This window comes from Globicephala melas, chromosome 7 (assembly GCF_963455315.2).
Source record: "Globicephala melas chromosome 7, mGloMel1.2, whole genome shotgun sequence".
Taxonomy (NCBI): domain Eukaryota; kingdom Metazoa; phylum Chordata; class Mammalia; order Artiodactyla; family Delphinidae; genus Globicephala; species Globicephala melas.
Window position 1 is genome coordinate 71,236,194 of NC_083320.1, and position 22,673 is coordinate 71,258,866.

The window sequence follows — 22,673 nt, forward strand, 5'->3', positions numbered from 1 at the left end:
GTAAAAGCATCTAGATTACTCTTCCTTTTGCTGTACTGCTCCTTAATACATTCTAAACTGTCTAATTAAGTCTCACACTTAAGTTAAATGAACATTTGAGAATAATAAAGGATATGGAATCAAATTCTACCTTAAGCACACTTTCAAGCAAATCTATGAGACATTTTGAGGGACCCTAATAGCCTGGTAAATGATGCTAAGATCTGATTACTATGCTTTACCTAATAGTCATTATTTGATCTGGTAACAACCACGGTTTTAAACAAATTAAGGCTATGGAAAAAAGTGAGCGAGATAGTCACAGGGTTAGCTGTTCTATAAGACACCTCTCCAAAAGAACTGTTATCAACATAAGTATTGAGCACTTCCTCCAGCATTTCCAGACATATTTGAGGTTAGAATAATTTTTCAGTTCCTCTCTGTGTACCAGAGGAAATTGTTAAAAGGAAAAGCTAGTTCTGCTACCTTGCTGGTCACCAGCTGGTTCCATGACTGCCTAGCTGAAGCTGGTTCTTCTTTCAGAATCTGAATTACCATGTCCTGCCCTCTCCAAGAGACTGCTGAGAGACTCAGCAGCCCTTCGTCCTCCTTCCTCAAAACGCACAGCCTCAGTTCTACCACCAGACTGTAAACAACAGGGCTATTTGTGCATCTCTCTAACTGCACAGTTAGTTTCAAAGTCCACAACCAGCCTCAGTGATTCCAAGGTATTTTTCTAGCCTCACTCTTACTAAAGAAAATAGAGTGTAAGTTTAATCTCAAGCGGGGCACCCCTTCTGGTGAAGTACTCTGCTACCCACAGTAGTCCGTTGATCCTTACTGGGTAAAGCTGGAATCTTTTAGCTCTTCATCGCATCACAGTTAATGAAGCTTTACATGGATCATCTCATAGAATCTCATGAATAACCCTATGAGCCCCATATCATTATTCCTAATTTGCAAATGCAGAAACTGAGACTGATAGAGGTTGGAAAGCTTGCCCACAGACGCACAGATGATCAGTGGGGGAGCCGGCATCCATGCTCTGAATCTCCACACTGTGCAGCCCACCCAGATACTATATTCTCATACATGTGAAAACATAATCTTTGTTTCACAACAGTTTTAGAAATTAGTTAACTAAAGCTGATTATCCAGTTTTTAACTCTTCTTTCCTCTACTTTCTCCCCAACCCACAGAGATCTATACTAGAGATGGGAACTCCTATGGGAGACCTTGTGAATTTCCATTCTTAGTTAATGGGACCTGGCACCATGAGTGCATTCATGATGGAGATCGCAGTGGGCCATGGTGTGCAACCACCTTAAATTATGAATATGATCAAAAGTGGGGCATCTGCTTACAACCAGGTATGTATGGGCTGGTAAACTTCATATGTGGAAGGGAAAGGATACCATTCCTATGAGGCAAAAGGGAGAAGGAAGGGTCCATCGTGACTCAAAAATGACGAAAACAAATATCCTAGAGAAGGGGTATATATTTGAGGAAAGAGAGAGAAGTCGTGTGTAGCTAAGAACTTACTTTCAGAAGTAGGCCAGGAAGAAAATCAAGACAGAATGTTGTGATGGAAGACAAAGGATGAAGAAGTGTTCTATACCCCCAGATACCTTAGGAAGGGGAAATGGACCAGGCAGGAGCAGTCAGGAAATTGCTGTTGGCCTTTAATAGAGCAGTTTCCAAAAAACTAGTGTTCAAAGAAGATGGGTGATAGTGGACTGAGGAAGCTTCTTTTCAGATGATGGAGACCTAAGTATGTTTATGGCCTGAGTAAAGAGCAACGAACAAGAGACAGATATCCCTATCCCTCTCAAAATTGGTGACGTTGTTCCTTCTGCTGTACCTGTACGTTGGTCAAAGCATTTTTTCTAGTTGCTTCTTACTTGAAGCAAACTCTTCAGGGTGTGCTAAAATATTCATTGTTCTTTAGAAAGAGAGACCAAAGCAGCAGCTGCGTCACTATCCGGTATATAACCGAGACATATTTTCTCGATAATCTGGTGAGAATTACAGGGGATCATGGTACCTGACATGTGATGGGTGCCTAAGAAATATTTTTTAATGGGCAATAAGTTAAAAGAATCTACAGTAAATAGAAAGGAAAAAGCTCCAGGCCTAAGTAGTAATAGTTATTACTTAAAGTAGTAATAGTTATTACCTGGCACTGCCGAGTGTCAGGTACTATTCTAAGCATTCAGCCTTTCTTAACTCATTTAATCCTCACACAGTTCTACAAAGTAGGTACCATTATTTAGCACCATTTTACAGATGAGCAACGTGAGGCACGGGGGAGTTAATTCATTTGCCTAAGGTCACATAGCTAATAAATTTCAGAGCTAGGATTCAAACCCAGGATATCTGGCTCTGAAGTCCTTGCCTCAAATAATTGTACTATCATGCCTTATTCAGTAGTCAGTCTGGTGGTATTAGTAATACCACCACCAGAGCTCAGTTCTCCTTAAGGGAAGCTGAGCTTCAAAATGCAGAGTCCTAAGCAACTTGAAGAAATTATATTGAGCCAATGGTTCTCAAACTTCAGGTTGCAACAGAATCACTTGGAGAGTTTGTTAAAATACAGATTTCTGGGGCCTTGGTTGATGAAATAGCCTGTCTGGGTCAGACCATATTTGTGTGGAGCCGGGTGGAGATCCCAGGATTCCTGACCCTTATTCCCCTGTGTATTTATCCCATTCTACCTTGCTGCCTTGACTGACATGTGTCTTGGTGCCTTTAGCCTACTTTGGATGGAAGGGGGGATTGTCAGTGCATTCATGTGACTCCCTTTCTACAGAAGAAGCAAGATTGTGAGTTTCTCAAACCTGAGAACTGCCAAACCACGGAGACTGTATTTTATAGCAAACACACTGCCCTCCTGCTGAAAGTTTCCAGATTTACAAGTGTTGGCCTTAGTGGTAACAAAGAACCTTTAGGCAATGCACTTGCAAATCCACCTATTTTGTTTTTACCAAATATCAGAACAACGTCTGTTGTTATTTAGGACATTCAGAAGTGGCTGAAGAAGCAGTGTATGCCATTCAGAAGATCAACACCACCAGACTTAGACAACAGTACTCTGGTTATAGCTTTGCCACAAACACCCCTATATCTTTGTTCCTATCTGTGAAATGAAGACATGACACAAAATGATCTCTAAGGGGCCTTCCAGCTTGAGAGTCCATAAGTTTGACTGGTTATGGGAGACCCTTTGGAAAAACCCCAAGTGAAACCTGGGATACGCTTGACATAAGTTATGTTGGTTTTTTCTCCTTGTTGGGAGCACATAGGAGGCTGTGAGTATATTTTTGAACTAGTTGTATCAAGACCTACAAATCTTGTCCCAGAAAGAGCTTGAAGGTTCTTCATCTGAAATTATACATGCTTTTTAGATATTTGTGAAAGAAAATGATGTTCACATGCGTATCTGTATGTTTATAAACACATATATGCACATATATATGTACATATAGATATACAATGCATGTATAATGTTAGTTATATAATATTTGTCATATATTAAATCATCTATTAAAATATTAAGGAGAAAATGGACTGAGTTTCCCAAATAAGCTATCACTAGGCTTTAAATCTTGGGTACTTAAGCAGCATGTCTAAACACACACACATGCATATCCAGTGGTTTCACTGCAGGCCATGAGCAAACCCCTCTGCAGTCTGCCACCATCTTTAAGTGAGCTCAGGGGTTGAGCACAGTTGAAGACTCCTACTTTGAGGCAGAGGGTAGGCATGGGCTAAAACATGGCATTGTAATTGATGGGGGTAAAGGGAGGGTAGAAGATAGGAGAGTGGAAGCTTTAGCCAGCCTAAGTCATTTCCTGTCCTATGACTTCAGTTTTTTTGTGTAACCAAAGAATCAAAACGTTGTCCAGTAGAACAATAACAGCCTCCATTTTAGCATATCCTAAGAGTATGCAAATTGAATGGCAGTATTTGTAAGCATTTTAAGTAATAGACAACATTGTGCCCTTACTTTATGATCACTAACGTATCTTTTTATCAAAGAAAATGGCTGTGAAGATAATTGGGAAAAGAAAGAGGAGATGGGAAGTTGCTACCAGTTTAACACTCAGGCAACTCTTTCTTGGAAAGAAGCTTATGTTTCATGTCAGAGTCAAGGAGCTGACTTACTGAGCATCAACAGTGCTGCTGAGTTAACTTATCTTACAGGTAGGTTTAAGTTGTGTGTGGTAGAGCAAATTGCTGCGATTGTAAAGGTGCTGTCTGCCTTCTGTTTTCGTATCTAGGTATGTTGTTTTCTGCATATATTTATCTTTTCTTGGGATTTAAACTTCAACACCAAAGCCCACAAGTAAAAAATACTGAATGTAATCCTATTCTGTCTATTGAAAATGCATCTCATGATAGAGACCAAGAGAGGTTAATATTCAGAAAACGAGGTGAGGTAGCAAGATTAAACTGCTACCTGAAGCCTAGGTGAAAGGATTTGAAGAAAGGTAAGCATTAAACTCTTTGAACGTTGAATGGTAGAGAACTTGAGGAAGGTGGAGAAGGTGGCTGAGTCAGAGTAGATCACCTCAGTAAAAAATCTTCACACTTGAATAAATGAGTTCAGTTCCACATCTGTAGATTCAACCAATCATAGATTGTATAGTTCTGTAGTATGTATTTAGTGAAAAAATCTGCATATAAGTGGACCTGCATAGTTCAAACCCATATTGTTCAGGGGTCAACTATAATTTAATCATCATTACAACACCGTAAGACAAGTATTTTTATCCCCACTTACAGATTGGGAATTGATGTTTAGAAATAATATACCCAACATCTCAGAGCTATGAAGTACCAGAATTGGGATTTGAATATCAACGTGTATAACTCCAGAGCCCTTGCTTTTTTACTATAGTACTTACTCCTCTTACATATCTTTTTTTTCTTTGTTTTCATCATTAAAAGTCTACTGGACTTTCACATTCCCACCAACAGTGTAAGAGGGTTCCCATTTCTCCACATCCTCTCCAGCATTTTTTATTTCTTGCCCTTTTGACAACAGCCATTCGAACAGGCATGAGGTGATGTCTCATTGTGGTTTTGATTTGAGTTTCCCTAATAACTAGCCATGTCGAACATCTTTTCATATGTATGTTGGCCATCTGTATGTCGTCTTTGGAAAAATGTCAATTCAGATCGTCTGCCCATTTTTCAATTGGGTTGTTTGTTTTTTGCTGTTGAAATGTATGAGTTCTTTGTATATTTTTAATATTAACCGTTATAGGATAAATGACATGCAAATATTTTCTCCCATTTGGTAGATTGTCTTTTTGTTTTGTTGATAGTTTCCTTTGCTGTGCAGAAGCTTTCAGTTTTATATAGGCCAGTTTATTTACTTTTGCTTTTGTTTCTCTTGCCTAAGGAAACATATCCAGAAACATTGCTAACACTGGTGTCAGAGAACACACTGCCTATGTTTTCTTTTAGGAATTTTATGGTTTTAGGTCTTACATTCAAGTCTTCAATCCATTTTGAGTTGATTTTTTTGTGTGGTACAAGATGGTGGTCTAGTTTCTTTCTTTTGTACATGGCTGTCCAGTTTTCCCAATACCATTTATTGAAGAGACTATCCTTCCTCCGTTGTATGTTCTTTGCCCCTTTGTTATAAATCAGTTGTCCATATATTCATGGCTTTATTTCTGGGTTTTCAATTCTGTTCTTTTGATCTATATGTCTGTTTTTCCTGCCAATACTCTACTGTTTTAATTACTATGGCTTTGTGGTAAAATTTGAAATCAGAGAGTGGCTACCTCCAGCTTTGTTCTTCTTTCTCAGGATTGCTTTGGTTATTTGGGGGTCTTTTGTGCCTCCAGGTAAATCTTGTTTATATAAAATTTTGTTCTATTCCTGTGAAAAACGTCATGGGGAGAACTTGAGAGTATTGTGTTAAGTGAAATTAGTCAGACGGATAAAGACAAATACTGTACGGTTCCACTCATGTGAAATATTTAAATAAATAAACGAACAACCCAAACCAAAAAAAAACAAACACATAGATACTGAGAACAGAGCAATGGTTATCAGAGGGGAAGCAGGGAGAGAAGTGGGTGAAATGGGTAAAAGGGGTCAACTGTGTAGTGATGGATGGAAACTAAAATTTGGTGGTGAGCACGCTGTAGTGTGTACACAAGTTGAAATATAATGTTGCGCACATGAAACTTCTGTAATGTTATAAACCTGTGTAACCTCAGAAAAAAGTCTGCTGGTCTTTTGTCATGCTTTTTGGCTTAAGCTTTATTCAGACCTCTTTCTTATAGTTTTAACCTTTTCCTGTGTTGTTCGGGACTTAAATAATCAGACGTCTTGAATAGAAATCTGTCAGAGAAGCATAATGGGCTAGTGTTTGGCAATGGAATTCTATTCCAGACCCCGCTGAAACCTTACAAAAAATATTTTTGAGAGTAGACAGGACCAATACATTTAAGTTTCCCAAAATACTGACATTTGGAAACTGATAGCTTCAATGAAGGAAAAAGGTGTCAAAGTGTGACATCAACACCATACCAAACAATCTAATGATGCATTTGGAGGAATAAATGTTGCAGGCTTCCTTTATGCATCAGTTTTCTTTAATAACACATAAAAGTGAGATAATGTGTTGAAGGACCCAGTTTTCCCCTATCCCTGGCCAGACACTCCCCACATTTTTTGCATATCACTAATTTTAGAGGTACAGCCCTTTCTAGTGATCCAAGCTTCTCTTTCACTGTGAGTGTTCTTTAGGGATATCAGTATGCCTAATTATGACTGCCGGTTTCCTAAGACCTAAGAAAGCTGTACTTTAACATCTGGAACATTTCTTGAAGTCCCTATTAATATTGTGTCCCTTCCCTGAAAACTACCATGTTAAACAGTGGGCTAGGAACAGTGGGGCCCACAAAAGTGAATCAGAGATTTTGTGATCAAAGTGCTTGATCTACTCAGGGAAATAAGAGTTATACATACACAGAAGATAGTGGAGAATGTTATTCCCAAAGGACCTCAGGGTTTCGCAGCTAGTAGTTAGGTGGGACTAGGGAATTTGCTGACAGAAATAAAGCAGAATCAGCTCTCTTGAAGATAAATCCCATGCAGTCTAAAAGAACTTTCTTTCTCTTTTGTGCCTGCCCTGCACCTAATTAGCTTGTTTCGATTTTGTTTTACTAATACAGGGACCTACGGTGGGGGATTTGGTTTCCTCAGCCTCGCTGGATTCTGTTTGAGAGTCTAATTTCCTATGGCTCTGGCCTTCCCGGGGACCTGTAACCACAGATTCAACCCCAGAGCTCAAAGGAGGACTGAGAGTCCCCAGAGCAGGAACAACACATTTCAATTCTTTCTAATTTATCTCTGGCCTCAGGGGCTGCTCACTTTGAACTACCTTGATAGTGACCCAAGGCTAGAACACTCCTAGGTCAGGGCCTCTGCTTGCTGTGGCCTTTCTGATGTTCATCCCAGATGCATGACCATTATCAGGCCCTGCAGTTTCTCATTGTGGGAAGAGGAATAGAAATAGAGGGTCATGTCGGAATAGGGGTGTTGGGAACAGTCAAGAATATCTAGCTTATTGGACTCGCCCATTTGATTAGATATAGGAACTTACGCTAGCAATCATCTGATTCTTGATGGCAAAGATGGGCATTGATAGAGTCTCAAATTGGTCAACGCCCTGCCAAACAATCTAATGATGCATTTGGAGGAAATGCATCATAGCTTTCCTTGCCTGGACTCTAGGAAGGGAAAAATCAAGCTCCAAATTGTCCAGGCCATATAAGAAATCCCTGCCCTTTGCATCTGCCCAACCAGGGCCCTTAAAATTTATCACACCCACCTGGCACGAGACACATAAAGAGCATTTGAATTTACCAACACAGTCACAATTTTAAAATCTTATGATTCTAGTGAAGAATAAGTCATCATCAATACAGATCACAAATAGAACATTGTGATGAAGTAAACAAGAGCCTGACACCCTCCAAACATCATTTCATTCCACTGTAAATGTGTACTTGTCATGTGCAGGTGAACAATAGGATTATTCATAGGAAGCAGTAGGATTATTCAGACTTCCTGCTGGGGGATATCTGGAAAGTCTTCATGGAAAAGAGGACATTGAACTTGGGATAGATGGGAAGGATTGGTCCTCTATAGTATCCCTGGTTAGAGATGAATGAAAGGAATTCTGAATGTCAAGGTATGGTTGAGTCTGGAGTACCATCAATATGTCATAGTTCCCAGGACTTCTTTAGGAATGCTGGAAAATCAATCACATTTACTAATGAAGAAAGATTTAGATTAGAGTAATTCCTCAAGGTCTTGCTATGCCAGTGCTGGCAGCCTTTGCTTATGCTAACAAGGTGAAAGAAAAGGATAAATCCAGAGTTCCCTTCAACATTCTCCTCAAGCCATCTACCCAAACATCCACCTTCTCCTTCCTTAGTAGAGAGAGTATCCTTATCATCTGTCTCCTTGAGAAAAGTGAGGTGAACCCTTAGTTTGTCACCCTCACACTTACAAATTTATCTATACTGTTATTTCTCCAGCTCGTTCAAGGTTAACTACTTCCTCCAAGCTCATTGTATCCACATCAACTGTTTCTTCTATCTCTTATACTTTTATCGACACTCACTCTATTAACTCTTCCCCAGTAGGCTATAAACTTGTTTAAACTTCTACCATTAAAAATTTTTTCCCTAGACCCTGAGGCCCTGCCTCTATCTTTCACAGTGAAGCTCCTGGAAAGCACAGTGTATCCTTAAAATTCACTTTTTTTTTTTTTTGCGGTACACGGGCCTCTCACTGTTGTGGCCTCTCCCGCTGCGGAGCACAGGCTCCGGACGCACAGGCTCAGCAGCCATGGCTCACGGGCCTAGCCGCTCTGCGGCATGTGGGATCCTCCTGGACCGGGGCACAAACCCGTGTCCCCTGCATCGGCAGGCGGACTCTCAACCACTGCGCCACCAGGGAAGCCCCTACAGTTCACTTTTAACCTCACATTTATTCCTCACTGGAGTGATAATTGGGCCTCTGTCCTACCACCCTCTTCCCAGACTCCTGCCCATCCCTTGGATGTTGGTGTCCAGGTTACTGCTCTTGGCCGCTTTTGTCTTTGCTGGTGCTATTTCTGCTTTACCCAGGGATTCTCCTCCACTCCCAGGTGTCAGTTCTGGTGAAGTTACTTGTTTTAGGCATTTGGGTTCTAAAGTGTGAAAGTAAGGCAAAAATTACATATAGTCAAAATTACCCTCAAAGAGCCCTTAAGGTATGGATATGGTTCTCTGCATGCAAATCACACAGATATATCCGAAATGTATGATGGAACAAAATCCATACTTTAAGAATTATTTATATTTATATAATATATATATTGTGTAATATAGAATTGTATTTTATATTTATATATAAAGATACATGAATTATATATATAATACTATAATATATCATACAGAATTCTCTGGGAGGAATTGAGAAACTGTTATCATGTGTTTTATTGCTGGGAATATTTCAACAAATTTATAGAGATTCCAACCTGTTAGCTCTTCCTGTTTGTCAACATCATCCTTGTCTTCTGTAGACCATTTCATTAGTTGCTTTATCTCTTCTACTTGGCCTTTAATATCTTCAAATTCTTTGTGATGTCGATAAAGTCTTACCAGGTTCTTGAATGATGGTGTTGACTTCCTTGACAGTGGTGTGAAAATCCTTACAATTGTTCGCACATTCTCTTTTTAATACACATGGCCCCATACAACAAGCATGATTGCATCCATTGCTTGTGAGCATGTGCACATTGAGTGGCATATCAGCACTTAGCTTCTCTATTTAAAGTATTTCTGCTTCTCTTTTTCTTTTATGCTAATGTCATCTAGTTGTCAAATAATAACTTTGAATGATGCATCTCAACTGTAACACGAGTGTTTGCGTGTGTTTTTTTGTGTGTGTGTGTGTCCCATTCTGTATCTCCAGCCTTAATGTCTCCTCTGGACTCTAGAGTTGTATATCCCTTGCCTAGCTCAGTACATATTTCTGAAACAGTACTGGTTACACTTCACCATTTGGGGATCCATATCTGTGTCCTACTAGATTGAACTCGTCATGAGGGCAGGACTTTATCGTTTTGGTTTTTATGTCCTTAGTACCTGGCAAATGATATGTGCTTAACGAATTTAAACTGTCAGTATGGAATATAATCAGACCTTCAAAACTTAGATATGTAATGGAAACTACTTTTTCTATATCAGTACAAGAGGATTAAAAGTAGATAGTGAAACATCTACTCTGAGAATATTCTGTTCTTACTAGAAGAAAGGGAATTGGACAAGCTAATGGGAAAGCAGCAGCGAATTAACTTAGCAGCCTTTGGGTTTCTCAATAGACTGCAGTTTTGTTGCCTCTCACATCATCTGCCTTTGTTGGATAGACAGCCTCCTACAGGGTTCCTGCCTCATAATCAAGGCCTTCAGATATTTTTGCTGTTAGTATAAACTTAAGTCTGACTTAGATAATAACAGGTAATTTTGTCACTTTTTAAAAATGTGTAATTCTTACAGAAAAAGAAGGCATTCCAAGAATTTTCTGGATTGGTTTAAATCAGCTGTACTCTGCTAGAGGCTGGGAATGGTCAGACCACAAGCCATTAAACTTTCTCAACTGGGACCCAGGTAATTGCTCCCTCTTCCGCTTACTATGCACAGAGCACAGCCTTCAAAAAAAATAAGAGTTTCCCATCCCCTGAGAGCTTGTACAAATTTCAAACCTTGACAACTCTTATTATGGTTACCTCTCAGAAGAATATTTTTTCCTACACGCTTGTGATACCATTATAGGCAAGTTGACCCCCAGCGTGGGCAACTGAGCATTTGTCCCTAATCTTTAGAGTGACGCTGCATTTTTAGATAGGAGCAGAATGAGCCCCGCTACGTGGCCCAGGAACCATTCTGTGTCCCTGAGAGGACTTGATGTGTCCATGACTGACCCATGTTGTGTTTCATCTGCAGCTTAACTCTGATATGGAAATGTTCCTCAAACTCTTGGTGTCTTCCACTGCAGCACCCAAGTACTGACAACATAATGGTTATATTTTAATACACAAAAAAAGACCTTAAAGAAAATTTTATACTAAATAAACAAACCCTAACTCACTAACTAGCCAAAATGCCTTTTTTCCCCCTGGAAAGAAGGTTTAGATACCTTTTTAAAAAATAAAACCATAGGCTTCTGACAAATGTAGAATGTAAAAGTTAACACTAACTTCAGTACCAAAATATTCTGCATACATATAAGAAAAATAAGCACAATAAGATACCAGTACATGGGACATTTTAGTTAATGGAATTTTATAAGTAGTAAATAAATTTTCTATTATCTCAGTAAATAAAATCTTTAAAGAGAATTTAATCTTAAAGCCTTAAAGGCATGGCAGAATCATAAATCGGTATTTTTATTGTGTAGGGTAGCAAATTAAGAGCTACTGACCACAAGATATGACATGCAAGTTGGTTTGGGGCAGAGGTTTGGTTTTTGGTTTTGGTTTTTAAATTAACTACAACAGATCAGAGTATTCCTGCCCCCCCCACCATATCCTGTATTTAAGAAGACATAGGTAAGCACATGATTGTCCATTGCAGCTTAAACATTTCAATTTAGTTGAAAGTTTTAACTATTTTATGAGTCCCCCTAAAAGCAGAAAATTAGGAATACAAGTTATTTTTTTCTAACCACCACCCTTGCCCCCAACCTTCTTCTTTTAACTCTTTGAAAATCCTGCTGTTCAAGATGTGCCGAGTGCACCTATAATTGACAGATCAAGCTGTGCGAGAATGGATGCCGACTCGGGTCTGTGGCAGAGTTTTTCCTGTGAGGCTCAACTGCCCTACATCTGCAAGAAACTGTTAAATAACACAGTGGAGTTGACAGGTACCTTTCTCACTTCCTCCAACAAAGAGATGCCACAATTACAGTTTTGTGAAGTCAAGTGAATCCATTTCAGATACCTGTTTTCCCCTTTCCTTCACCTGATACTGCCAGTGCAGGGGAGTATTTGGTTTTGAACCTGTGGTTAGATATTATCAACTCCACATGAGTAAAGCTTTGGTTTGGTATATGCCCATGAGAAGGCAGAGATATTCTAGATAGGAAATATATTTCTGTTCACAGGTGGCTCTTCTTTCTCTAGAGCAGAGTGGTTTCCCCAGACCAAGAGCATCAGCTTCACCTGTACCTGTAAGAAATGCAAATTTTCAGGACCTACCCCAGATTTACTGAATCAGGAACTGTGAGGGTGGGAACCAGCAATCTGGGTTTTAAAAAGCCTTCCAGGTGATTCTGATACACACTCAAGTTTGAGGGCCACTGCTTTAAGGCCAGGTCTTATATATTACCTACCTCCGTGGGAAGTAAAAAATGATATGGACACGGGAATGTTCCCACCCCCTTCCCCACAATGCCCACCCCTTCTTTGCCCACCTCTCTCTCCTTTTTTGCCAGACTAGTTCTTTGTGTTGCTAAGTCAGGTAGAAAGGAGGGGTGCAGATGGACAAAATATGTACACGGGGGGGGGGGTTTCCAGGGAGTTCGGGGATAAGAGAGACACAGGACAGCTGCAACTTCTGAGCTGCAGAAAAGTTTGAAAGAAAAGTCTTTGAAAGAATGGAGAAGAGAAATACCCTACTGTCTTTCACAGCGCCCACCGTATACCTGGTATTTGATTAAATCCTCACTGAATAAGAAAAACTAATACTTAAAACTGGGAGGAGAAGAGGAGGTTTTAAAATGTCTTGCTTTAAGGAATGTTGGGGGAAGAGAATAAAGCATAAAATTTCTTATCATCCAAATAGGAGCATAAAGCTATATTTTAAGTTTAAAAAATAATAGGGGAAAATGAACATTTATCTTCCAAGTTGATTCAAACCAAATTTAGTCCATACGATAAAAGGCATAGCAGAAAAAACAGCACAAATGAAAATAAACCAGGATGACTAATGATAGATCAAATAAATATCCTGTAGTATCAATTGTTAAGTAAATCAAGATGCTTCCACATGATTGAACAGTATGCATTTATTAAAATAACTGTGCCAGCAGGAAAATACAAAAAGCGGAACAAGGGGCTTCCCTGGTGGCGCAGTGGTTGAGAGTCCGCCTGCCGATGCAGGGGACACGGGTTCGTGCCCCCGGTCCGGGAAGATCCCACATGCCGCGGAGCGGCTGGGGCCGTGAGCCATGGCCGCTGAGCCTGCGCGTCCGGAGCCTGTGCTCCGCAACGGGAGAGGCCACAACAGTGAGAGGCCTGCGTATCGCAAAAAAAAAAAAAAAAAAAAAAAAGCAGAACAAAATCATATGCCTACCTATCATTTTAATCTTGTAAAAATATGTATTCATAGAGACAAAGACTAGAATATGAAAATAATTATTTCAAGTTCAATTATGGGTGTTTTTCCCTCTGTTCTTTTATTATAATTGTAAAATATCATAATAATAAGTGCTATTTCAGGACCTTAAAGCTAATTGAGTTATTTTACAAGTGTGAGAAGCTGAACCTGAATTTTATCGTTTAGTAAAACTCAAACTGTCCACATTTTTAAGATGCTATGTTTTCTTATAACAAACATTCCAAGTGGTCCGAATCCATGAAGCCTGAAAAGCCAAACTGTTTTCTAGTTCTTTTAAGAGGGGTAGGTAGAAGTATTTTGTATGGTTTATACCTTGCTCTTTTTCTCTAAGCTTTCTTGACCATCACTTGAGTGAGTTTTATTATAGTCAAAACAAAGAGTCCCTCATTCCATGGACTGTAAGACTAGCAGAGGGGAGGAAAGAAGAGGTCCAGAGATGCCCTTTTCCTCCAGTGATGCCATTTCTTGGGTGTGAAGTGAATAAATGTTTTATTATGTTCCTTAAATCTCTGCCTGTTCTCTGTTCAACAGTGAGCATTAATGCACATTCCTTTGCTAAGCTGACCATACATGAAAAGGAGGCTCAACTTCATAATCTCTCAAAGTCAGAGACTGGAGGGGAACCTCACAAATCCCATACCCAGGAAGAGATTTGTCAACAACTGGCTTACCCCACACTTTTCTTCTGTCTACTAGGACTAAGGGCAATCCCTCTTTAAATAGTCTGTGGCCAGCCATGTAGCACATTTGTATCCCTTTAAAGTCACATTATTATCTGAATACCTGCAGTCACTCTTATGATGTTATGTATACATTAGGCACCACAAAAATGCATGTCACTGTACCATCTGACATCGCATTCTCCAGTTTTCCAGAAGTCTTATGATTCAAGAAAGAAGAATTTGCAATTCAATATTCAGGAATTTAAATATTGATTCAAAATAGATGTGTCTTTACTGGAATATAAATAGCTTCTTTTCCTCCAGATGTTTGGACATACTCAGATACCCGCTGTGATGCAGCAGACTGGCTGCCAAATAATGGATTCTGCTATCTGCTGGTAAATGAAAGTGATTCCTGGGATAAGGCACATATGAAATGCAAAACCTTCAGCAGTGACCTCATCAGCATTCATTCTTTAGCAGATGTGGAGCTGATTGTCACAAAACTCCATAATGGGGGTAAGTTTTTAAGATATCCTCTTTGAGAGGTTTAAAACATTTTAAAGTATCCCTGTTTTCAGATTCTTAGCAAGAAAGAAAAGCTTACAGTTTGATCCTGTACATCAGCATGGTCTAATAGAATTTTCTGCAGTGATGGAACCATTCTGTAATCTGTGCTGTCCAATTCAGTAGCCACCAGCCACTTGTGGCTTTTGAGCCCTTGAAATGTAGCTAGGGCGACTGGAGGACTGAATTTTTACTTTCATTTCATTTTAATTGATTTACAGTTTTGAATAGCCGCATGTAGCTAGCAGCTACCAACCTGACAGTACAACCATCGATTGAATCATTTCCCTCTTCTCATAAGCTAAATGCTGTTTAAATTACTCCCAACACTTAAGTGATGATTGTTTCACTTTTATAATTATTTGAAAGCTGAAAAATGAAGAACGAAACACTAGAGAGCCAGTATTAAGACCTCCTCCTAGGATTCACCCATAGTAATAGTAAGTACTAGATACCTATTCTGTGCCAGCATGGTGCCAGTTGTTTTACCTGGGAAGGCAGTAGAGTCATTCCATGGCCGTGATGGACAATATCCTTATTCTAATTGGAATATCTATGACTGTATTTGTAGGGTTTCATTATTTCTCATAAAGCAAGGTTTATCTAAACCAGGTATCAGGAACATCCAGCCTACAGGTCATAGTACAGCTGTTCCACCTGTGTGCCCTACCTGTATAAGTGACCTGAAAAGCCCTCATCATCGGGCCTGCCTAACTTATCAATACTTTTACAGGTTAATTAAGAGTACCATTTACTGAATTAAAATTTTAAAAGAAAAAAAATACCGTCAAGGCTCCTAACACCCCATATCAGAATGTAAAACTCAGTAGCATATTGTATATATTGAAGAATGTAATTGAGTAACCAAACAAATAAAACATTTTTCTTTTAGATGCCAAAGAAGAAGTATGGACAGGCCTTAGGAACATAAATACACCAACTCTATTTCAGTGGTCAGATGGTACTGAAGTTACTCTGACTTATTGGGATGAGAATGAGCCACATGTTCCCTACAATAAGACTCCCAACTGTGTTTCCTATTTAGGAAAGGTAGGAAACCTCCTCAAGTTTATTTATATCCTTATTGTTATACCTGAAAATCTAATAATAATAATAAGATGACTTTGGTTGGGATATTTGTGTTTAAGCTGGGAAAGAAAATAAAAGGTAAAAACACTGTAGACTGTCTTTCCAGTAGCTGCTGAGAAAAGGTAAATAAAGCAATTACTAAAGAAGCAATCCAATTCCTGTCTGAGAGTATCTTCTCTGGTGTGAAACAGATCAAGAGAATCCCTTTAGAGCTCAGATTCTTGTGCCAGATTGCTTCTGAGAAGCTGCTTTCTCTCAGTACCACCAGTGTGATATTTAGCAGGTAGCCACAATTTGACCTGGAAAATCCCATCTTCTCATGTTCAGATCAAAGTAAGCCAACTTTGAGAACTGAAAAACTAGTGTTGTTAAAAAATTAGGTCTGACTTGGTTCAGAGACTGTCTTACTCCTATAGAATGCATAAATGTTTACTGAGCATGCTTTGGACTTTCAGAAGAGTCCAAAATAAACTATTGAGCCGAAAGGACATACGTATCTCTATATTTTTGTTTGTAGCACTTTCCTGTGGACTCCTAATTGTTTGGGAGGCCAGTCGTGTCACTCCGACTTCTAGAGAGACTTAAGTGGAAGCCATAAATGGCAGGGCTATTTAGAAGTGTTTCAATAGTAAAGATGTTTTTAGAAAGGTGTAAAGCTGAATTTAGAAGGGTGTCCCATTTAATGCTCTATTTAAAAGGGTACACAGGATATCTTTAAAAGAGTATCAAAGATAGAAATGAGGTCCCATAGGCCAGAGTGAACTGCTGGCTTATCTAGACAGCTTCCAACGTTCAAAACTGACCCGCATCACAATTGACTTACTAAAATTTAATTCAAAGAAAGCAGAGTGACTTAAGCAAAATCAATGTTAAGGAGCATATTTGAAAGATAGAACTTTGACGTCTAGACTGAAGTAGAGTTGGCAGAAACTTTTGATTCTAAAATTCTTAGGGAGTAGCTATTCTAATCATCATCATCTTCTTACATATGAGGAAACTCAGACAGGGAGATTAGGTGACCTGCCCCAAAGTTTTTGTTTGTTTGTTTGTTCTTTTAACATCTTTATTGGAGTATAATTGCTTTACAATGGTGTGTTAGTTTCTGCTTTATAACAAAGTGAATCAGCTATACATATACGTATATCCCCATATCTCCTCCCTCTTGCGTCTCCCTCCCTCCCACCCTCTCTATCTCACCCCTTAGGTGGTCACAAAGCACCAAGCTGATCTCCCTGTGCTATGCGGCTGCTTCCCACTAGCTATCTATTTCACATTTGGTAGTGTATATATGTCCATGCCACTCTCTCACTTCATCCCAGCTTACCCCTCCCTCTCCCTGTGTCCTCAAGTCCATTCTCTACATCTGCATCTTTATTCCTGTCCTGCCCCTAGGTTCTTCAGAAACATTTTTTTTAGATTCCATATATATGTGTTAGCATACGGTATTTGTTTTTCTCCTTCTGACTTACTTCACTCTGTATGACAGTCTCTAGGTCCATCCACCTCACTACAAATAACTCAGTTTCGTTTCTTTTTATGGCTGAGTAATATTCCATTGTATATATATGCCACATCTTCTTTATCCATTCATCTGTCGATGGACACTTAAGTTGCTTCCATGTCCTGGCTAATCGTCGCTCCAAAGTTTTTTAACCTGTGGACAAACTGGCTGTGTCATATGGAAGAAGACTAGAACTCTGGCAACTCTGTGGGCTGGGTTCTTCTCTCTTCAACTTCTGTATAGTGTCCTTTGGTGGTTTTATTGTCACACTTATAAGAAAATGAAATTCATCCCCACTGTGACCTTGAGGTGATGCTGAAGTAACAGGCTTCCAGGTTTGTTGGGTAGCATTTTCTAGGAGTATGTTCTCAGATTTAATCATTCATTTATATTCATTTTCTCCCCCTCCCTTTCCTCCTTCCCCTCCTCCCCCTCTCCCTCCCTGATAGTTGTGGGAAGAAACTATCTTGATTTAAGATAAGAGTTCAATTCTAAATATGTGGCAAATAATTTCTCTTGTGGGAAAAATTATTTTCTGTTTTTTAAAAGCTAGGTCAGTGGAAGGTCCAATCATGTGAAGAGAAACTTAAATATGTATGTAAGAAAAAGGGAGAAAAATTGAATGATACAAGATCTGATAAAATGTGTCCTCCAGATGAGGTATGTAAAACCCCTGTGGAAGTTTTTCTAAGCAATATTATACCTTCTTGGTTAGATATGGTAGTTGAGACTTAAATACTTTAGACTTGGAAAATAGAAGAAATTACTAGGTTCTGTTCATTTATACGTTAGAGCAAGCCAGAAGGTGGTGAATCATAGATATTGGCACTCTTACAGAAGAAGAAAGAGTTATAGGAAAACTAATTATCTATTCATGAATTTCTATAAAGATGTATATGATTATATCCTCAACGCTAATTTTTTATTTCTCTTACTCGTATTATTCTTATTCAAAAATAATTGAACTAACAACTGTTATACTCTTATGATGAGCTAGGCATTAGGGGTAAAGAAAGTTAAGACATTCCTTCTGTCTGACACAGGCTCACAGGCTTATGGAGGTTTTCTATGAAATTGTATCCCACTCTCATCATGTGTTTAAATTCCCTATCCATGTCCTTAATTTCCCTTAGTTGTAAGATGTTACTTATGTAACAGAAACTGGCTTGTTATCAAGTGCAGAAGACAGTGTGATATTTTTCCTCTGATTTAGGGCTGGAAGAGACATGGAGAAGCCTGTTACAAGATTTACAAGGATGAGGTCCCCTTTGGAACCAACTGCAATCTGACTGTAACTAACAGGTGTGAACTTTTAACTCTGGGTTCCTTTGCTAAATAATCTTCCTTAAAAAAAGTGCGTCTTCAATTTATATAGTATTTCAGTCACTGTAAAAAAACACCTACTAATTTGACTCTCATTTTGTAGATTTGAGCAAGAATACCTGAATGATATGATTAAAAAGTATACTAAGTCTCCAGAAAAATACTTCTGGACTGGCCTGAGAGATACAGATGCAAGTGGAGAGTATAGTTGGGGAAGTGCTGGTGGAATAAAGCGGGCTGTAACCTTTTCCAACTGGAATTTTCTTGAGCCAGGTGAGTGCCTTAGCCTTGAAAGCAGTAGAATACAGTGACTTGTGAAAGGCAGCATTCTTCCCAAATCTGTTCTTCACATACCTTTGAAATACGAAGGAGATGATGATTTTCAGGACTAGAGTCTGTCTACGGAACCATAAATAGAAGCAGCGACTATGTCTTCCCTATGAAATTCTCGGCAATTACCCAATAAAAGCTAGAAAACTCAGTTCTCAGAAACCACCATCTAATGGCACAGAGCTAGAAGCATCAGTGTGAGTTTGTTATCTTTTCCACATAGTCTCAAACAGAACCTAGAAGCTTCATTGTGGAGCACTTTACATTTTCACCTCTCTGCTTCTTAACTTCTTTCTCCAAAATTGAATGTGTTTATTTTTATTATTCTCAATGGGTGAGAATTAAGGAGGTAATGTATTATAGGTATTATTTATTCTGAAAGGTAGTTTATCCTTCTTTAGCCTAAAGCGTTGACCATAATTAGTCATAGAATCAGAACATTTGAGCCAGAAAAGGCCTCAGAAGGCCCTTCTGATTTTAGAGTTGAGAAAACAGAGGCTTAGAAAGGTGACTTACTTGACGAAGGTTACCTGGTTATTGAATTGCTAAAATCCAGATCTGATTTCTAATTCAATGCTTTTTAGAGGACTTTCGCTTTTTATGAGACAGCATTCGACTTTTCTTCCTTTGAATTATTTATATTTTCTTATGTTTGTATAATGGAATCATGAAGACCATTTTTATAACGTAGAAATTGGAACATGTGAATGTGTAGTTAAAAACACTGTTTGAAATAGAGAATGCCCACAAAATTTGTAATACATGATCATCAGTATAAATATGAGTGGTATTGATAATAACAAGGTCATCTTTTTACTTGTAGAAGATGGAGGATGCAGATGCTAATCCTGGTTAAATTTCATCTTAAATTAGAATGTTCTAAAATACAAAATACATGATTTCTTTTCTAGACACTCAGACATTTTAGAGTCAGCGTCACATTCTTCATGGATAAACCTCAGTGGTCGGGGGCAGGGGTGCTTAGGAAGTAGCTGTAATAGCTATTCTCTCAGTCTGTAGCCAGAAAGACTGCCTGTAAGTCCTCTTTACCATTATTACTCCCAGATTCAGCCAGTTTGGTTTGCATTGGGCAAGCCGTGGATAGGGGGTAGAATAAGAGAAAATAGCACACCCATCCAGGGTAACACAGCATTATTTTTCCCAGTTCCTTGTTCCTCTTGCTGTCCTTGTATAATGAGACATGAGACCATATGGCTTCTCTGTGTGATGGAATGGAAGTTGTCCTTATTACTTTGCAATGTATGTTCTTCTTGTCCTCTGTGCATTTCCAGCAGTGTGATGTAATGGGAAAGGGAGCATGGCATTTTGCCAGACAAATCTGGGTTCAAGTTCTGACTCCTCCACTCACTAACTATGATTGTGGGCAAGTCACTAATTCTTCATCTGGAAATGGATCTGACAATACAAACTATCTTTTAATGTTGTAGTGAGTAAATAAAATTCTGGCTGCCATAAAATTAATAGTAAACAAATGTATATTACCACACACCTCCTTCTACCTCTATGGTACCAGCTCTTCCTTTGGATCTGAATCTGAGAGTCTTGTTTTGAGGTTTACTAAGTTGCTTAAAAACTGTTGAAAGCTGTTAGGTGAATATGAACGATTTAGACTGTTCTGAGCATCATAGTGGTTTAGGGTACAGCTCTACACACACACCACCTAGATTCCAATTCTGGATCAGCAACTTTCTCACATGTGACCTTGGACAAATCACTAATCCTCACTGTACCTCAGTGTGACAATAGAATCCACTCTATGTGAGGATCAATTCACTTAATCCTCTTAGAATAGTACGTGGCAAGTAGTAAACACTTCTCTGTATTACTGTCATCATTATTATTGTGAACAACACATTTATTTCCTCCATTTTCTTTCCTATTCTCTCTCCCCACTTTGAATCAAATAAAGTGTGTAGGCACTAGAAAATGTTTGGGCTTTAATTTTTTAATGTTTTTTAAAAATATTTATTTTATTTTTTGACTGCGTCGGGTCTTAGTTGCAGTACGTGGGACCTTCATTGAGGCATGCGGGATCATTGTTGTGGTGCACTGGGTTCTCTCTAGTTGTGGCATGCAGGCTTCTCCCTAGTTGTGGCTCACGTGCTCAGTAGTTGCGGTGCACGGTCTTAGTTGCCCCGCAGCATGTGGGATCTTAGTTCCCTGACCAGGGATCGAACCCGCGTCCCCTGCATTGGAAGGTGGATTCTTAACCACTGGACCACCAGGGAAGTCCCTTTAATGTTATTTTTAATTAAACTTTTCTGTTCAACCCCAGCTTCTCCAGGAGGGTGTGTGGCTATGGCTACGGGGAAGTCTCTTGGAAAGTGGGAGGTAAAAGACTGCAGAAGCTTCAGAGCACTTTCAATTTGCAAGAAAATAAGTGAGCACCCTGAGCCTGAAAAAGCAGCCCCCAAGCCTGAAGACCCCTGTCCTGAAGGCTGGCATAGTTTCCCCTCAGGTCTTTCTTGTTATAAGGTAAAGTAATATTCTCATTCAATCCCTCAATGAAGCTATCTGTCTACTCTCCTAGTCCATGTTTTTGTCCAAACTGTGCTCCTTCCCAGACATATACATCACCTACTGAAGTGTTTGGGAGCACAGAGTCCTTGTCAGGGTATCATTGAACCTCTGGTGTCAGATGACTCATTCCCATATAAACGCATGTGCTACCCAAAAGAGCAGGGCCAGAGCCAGAACTGGCTCTTTCCTAGGGTTCTTTTGTTTTGGGAAATTGGGTGAGCTGTATGCCATGCTAATACTTTGCTTACGATTCTCATATCCCTTTAATTATTGTTGTCAAATGAAGAGTTCTGTCACTTCTTACAAGTCAAAAATTTTACTTTAGGGTCCGTGTCAGTCTGGCCTCTAGTTGACACTTTCAACAGGACCTGTTTGTGTCACAGTATATGGGCCTTTACCTATGACTTTATTACACTTCTAAGAGTCCATTTCAGGGGCCCACACATTTGACTGTAATTGACTTTGAACTTATGAATACTTTATGATTATACCAGGAAACAAATTAACATTATATTTTGTTAAGCTATTTCATATAGAAAGAATTGTAAGAAAGAGGAACTGGGAAGAAGCTGAGAGATTCTGCCAAGCACTTGGAGGGCACCTTCCTAGCTTCAGTCATATGGATGAAATAAAGAAATTTCTTCACTTTCTAACAGACCAGTTCAGGTAATACTTTTAGAATGAGATCTTCTCTGTTAAATTTGATGTCCTCTAGGTATTCAGAATTGACATGTTTTATTATCTAAAAGGGTTTTTCAGTACTTTAACAGTCATTCAACATCAAACATTTTTATGTGCAAGACGCTATGAGGGATTCAGAGATGAAGGAGACAGAGTCCCCACCCTTTGTGTAGTGTAATAGTGTGCAGCAGTGGGGATAAGAAAAGTATGGTGGAAAAATCTAGAACACGAGTAGGGAGAGGCCATGGGAATTTAGAGGAGGGAGGAAGTGTTTCTGGGAGGTATAATTGGGGAAAATGTTATGAAGAAGGATGGTTCTTAGGAAGTAAGGTAATATTTGAAAGTTAAGATGGGAGAAAAAGCCAGGGAAAGCAGAACATAAGCAAAGGAACTGGGACTAGAATATACAGATATGGTGAAAGAGAAATGAGCCAAAGAACTTAGCTAGAAAATGGAATTTGGGTATAAAATTGAAACACCCTTTCTTGCCAGGGAAGGAGTTTAGTAAGTCAATAGGCAAAAAACAAACAAACAAAAACAAAGTGTGTGTGTGTGTGTGTGTGTGTGTGTGTGTGGAGAGAGAGA

General features: G+C 39.1%; 1 protein-coding gene across 3 annotated transcripts in view; it reads left to right on the forward strand.

Moving 5' to 3' along the window:
* LOC115851029 (CD302 antigen) overlaps positions 1 to 22,673 on the forward strand; it is a 129,253-nt gene that overhangs the window by 10,764 nt on the left and 95,816 nt on the right. For 2 of the 3 annotated variants that reach the window (XM_030852687.2, XM_030852685.2), the window contains exons 3-13: positions 1,179 to 1,349; positions 4,018 to 4,182; positions 10,554 to 10,664; positions 11,779 to 11,919; positions 14,381 to 14,575; positions 15,516 to 15,673; positions 17,763 to 17,873; positions 18,427 to 18,515; positions 18,640 to 18,809; positions 21,163 to 21,362; positions 21,931 to 22,073. In XM_030852687.2, coding sequence (XP_030708547.2) covers positions 1,179 to 1,349; positions 4,018 to 4,182; positions 10,554 to 10,664; positions 11,779 to 11,919; positions 14,381 to 14,575; positions 15,516 to 15,673; positions 17,763 to 17,873; positions 18,427 to 18,515; positions 18,640 to 18,809; positions 21,163 to 21,362; positions 21,931 to 22,073 — 1,654 coding nt within the window. The remainder of the gene's footprint in view (positions 1 to 1,178; positions 1,350 to 4,017; positions 4,183 to 10,553; positions 10,665 to 11,778; positions 11,920 to 14,380; positions 14,576 to 15,515; positions 15,674 to 17,762; positions 17,874 to 18,426; positions 18,516 to 18,639; positions 18,810 to 21,162; positions 21,363 to 21,930; positions 22,074 to 22,673) is intronic. The other variant, XM_060302389.1, reaches the window with a different exon arrangement.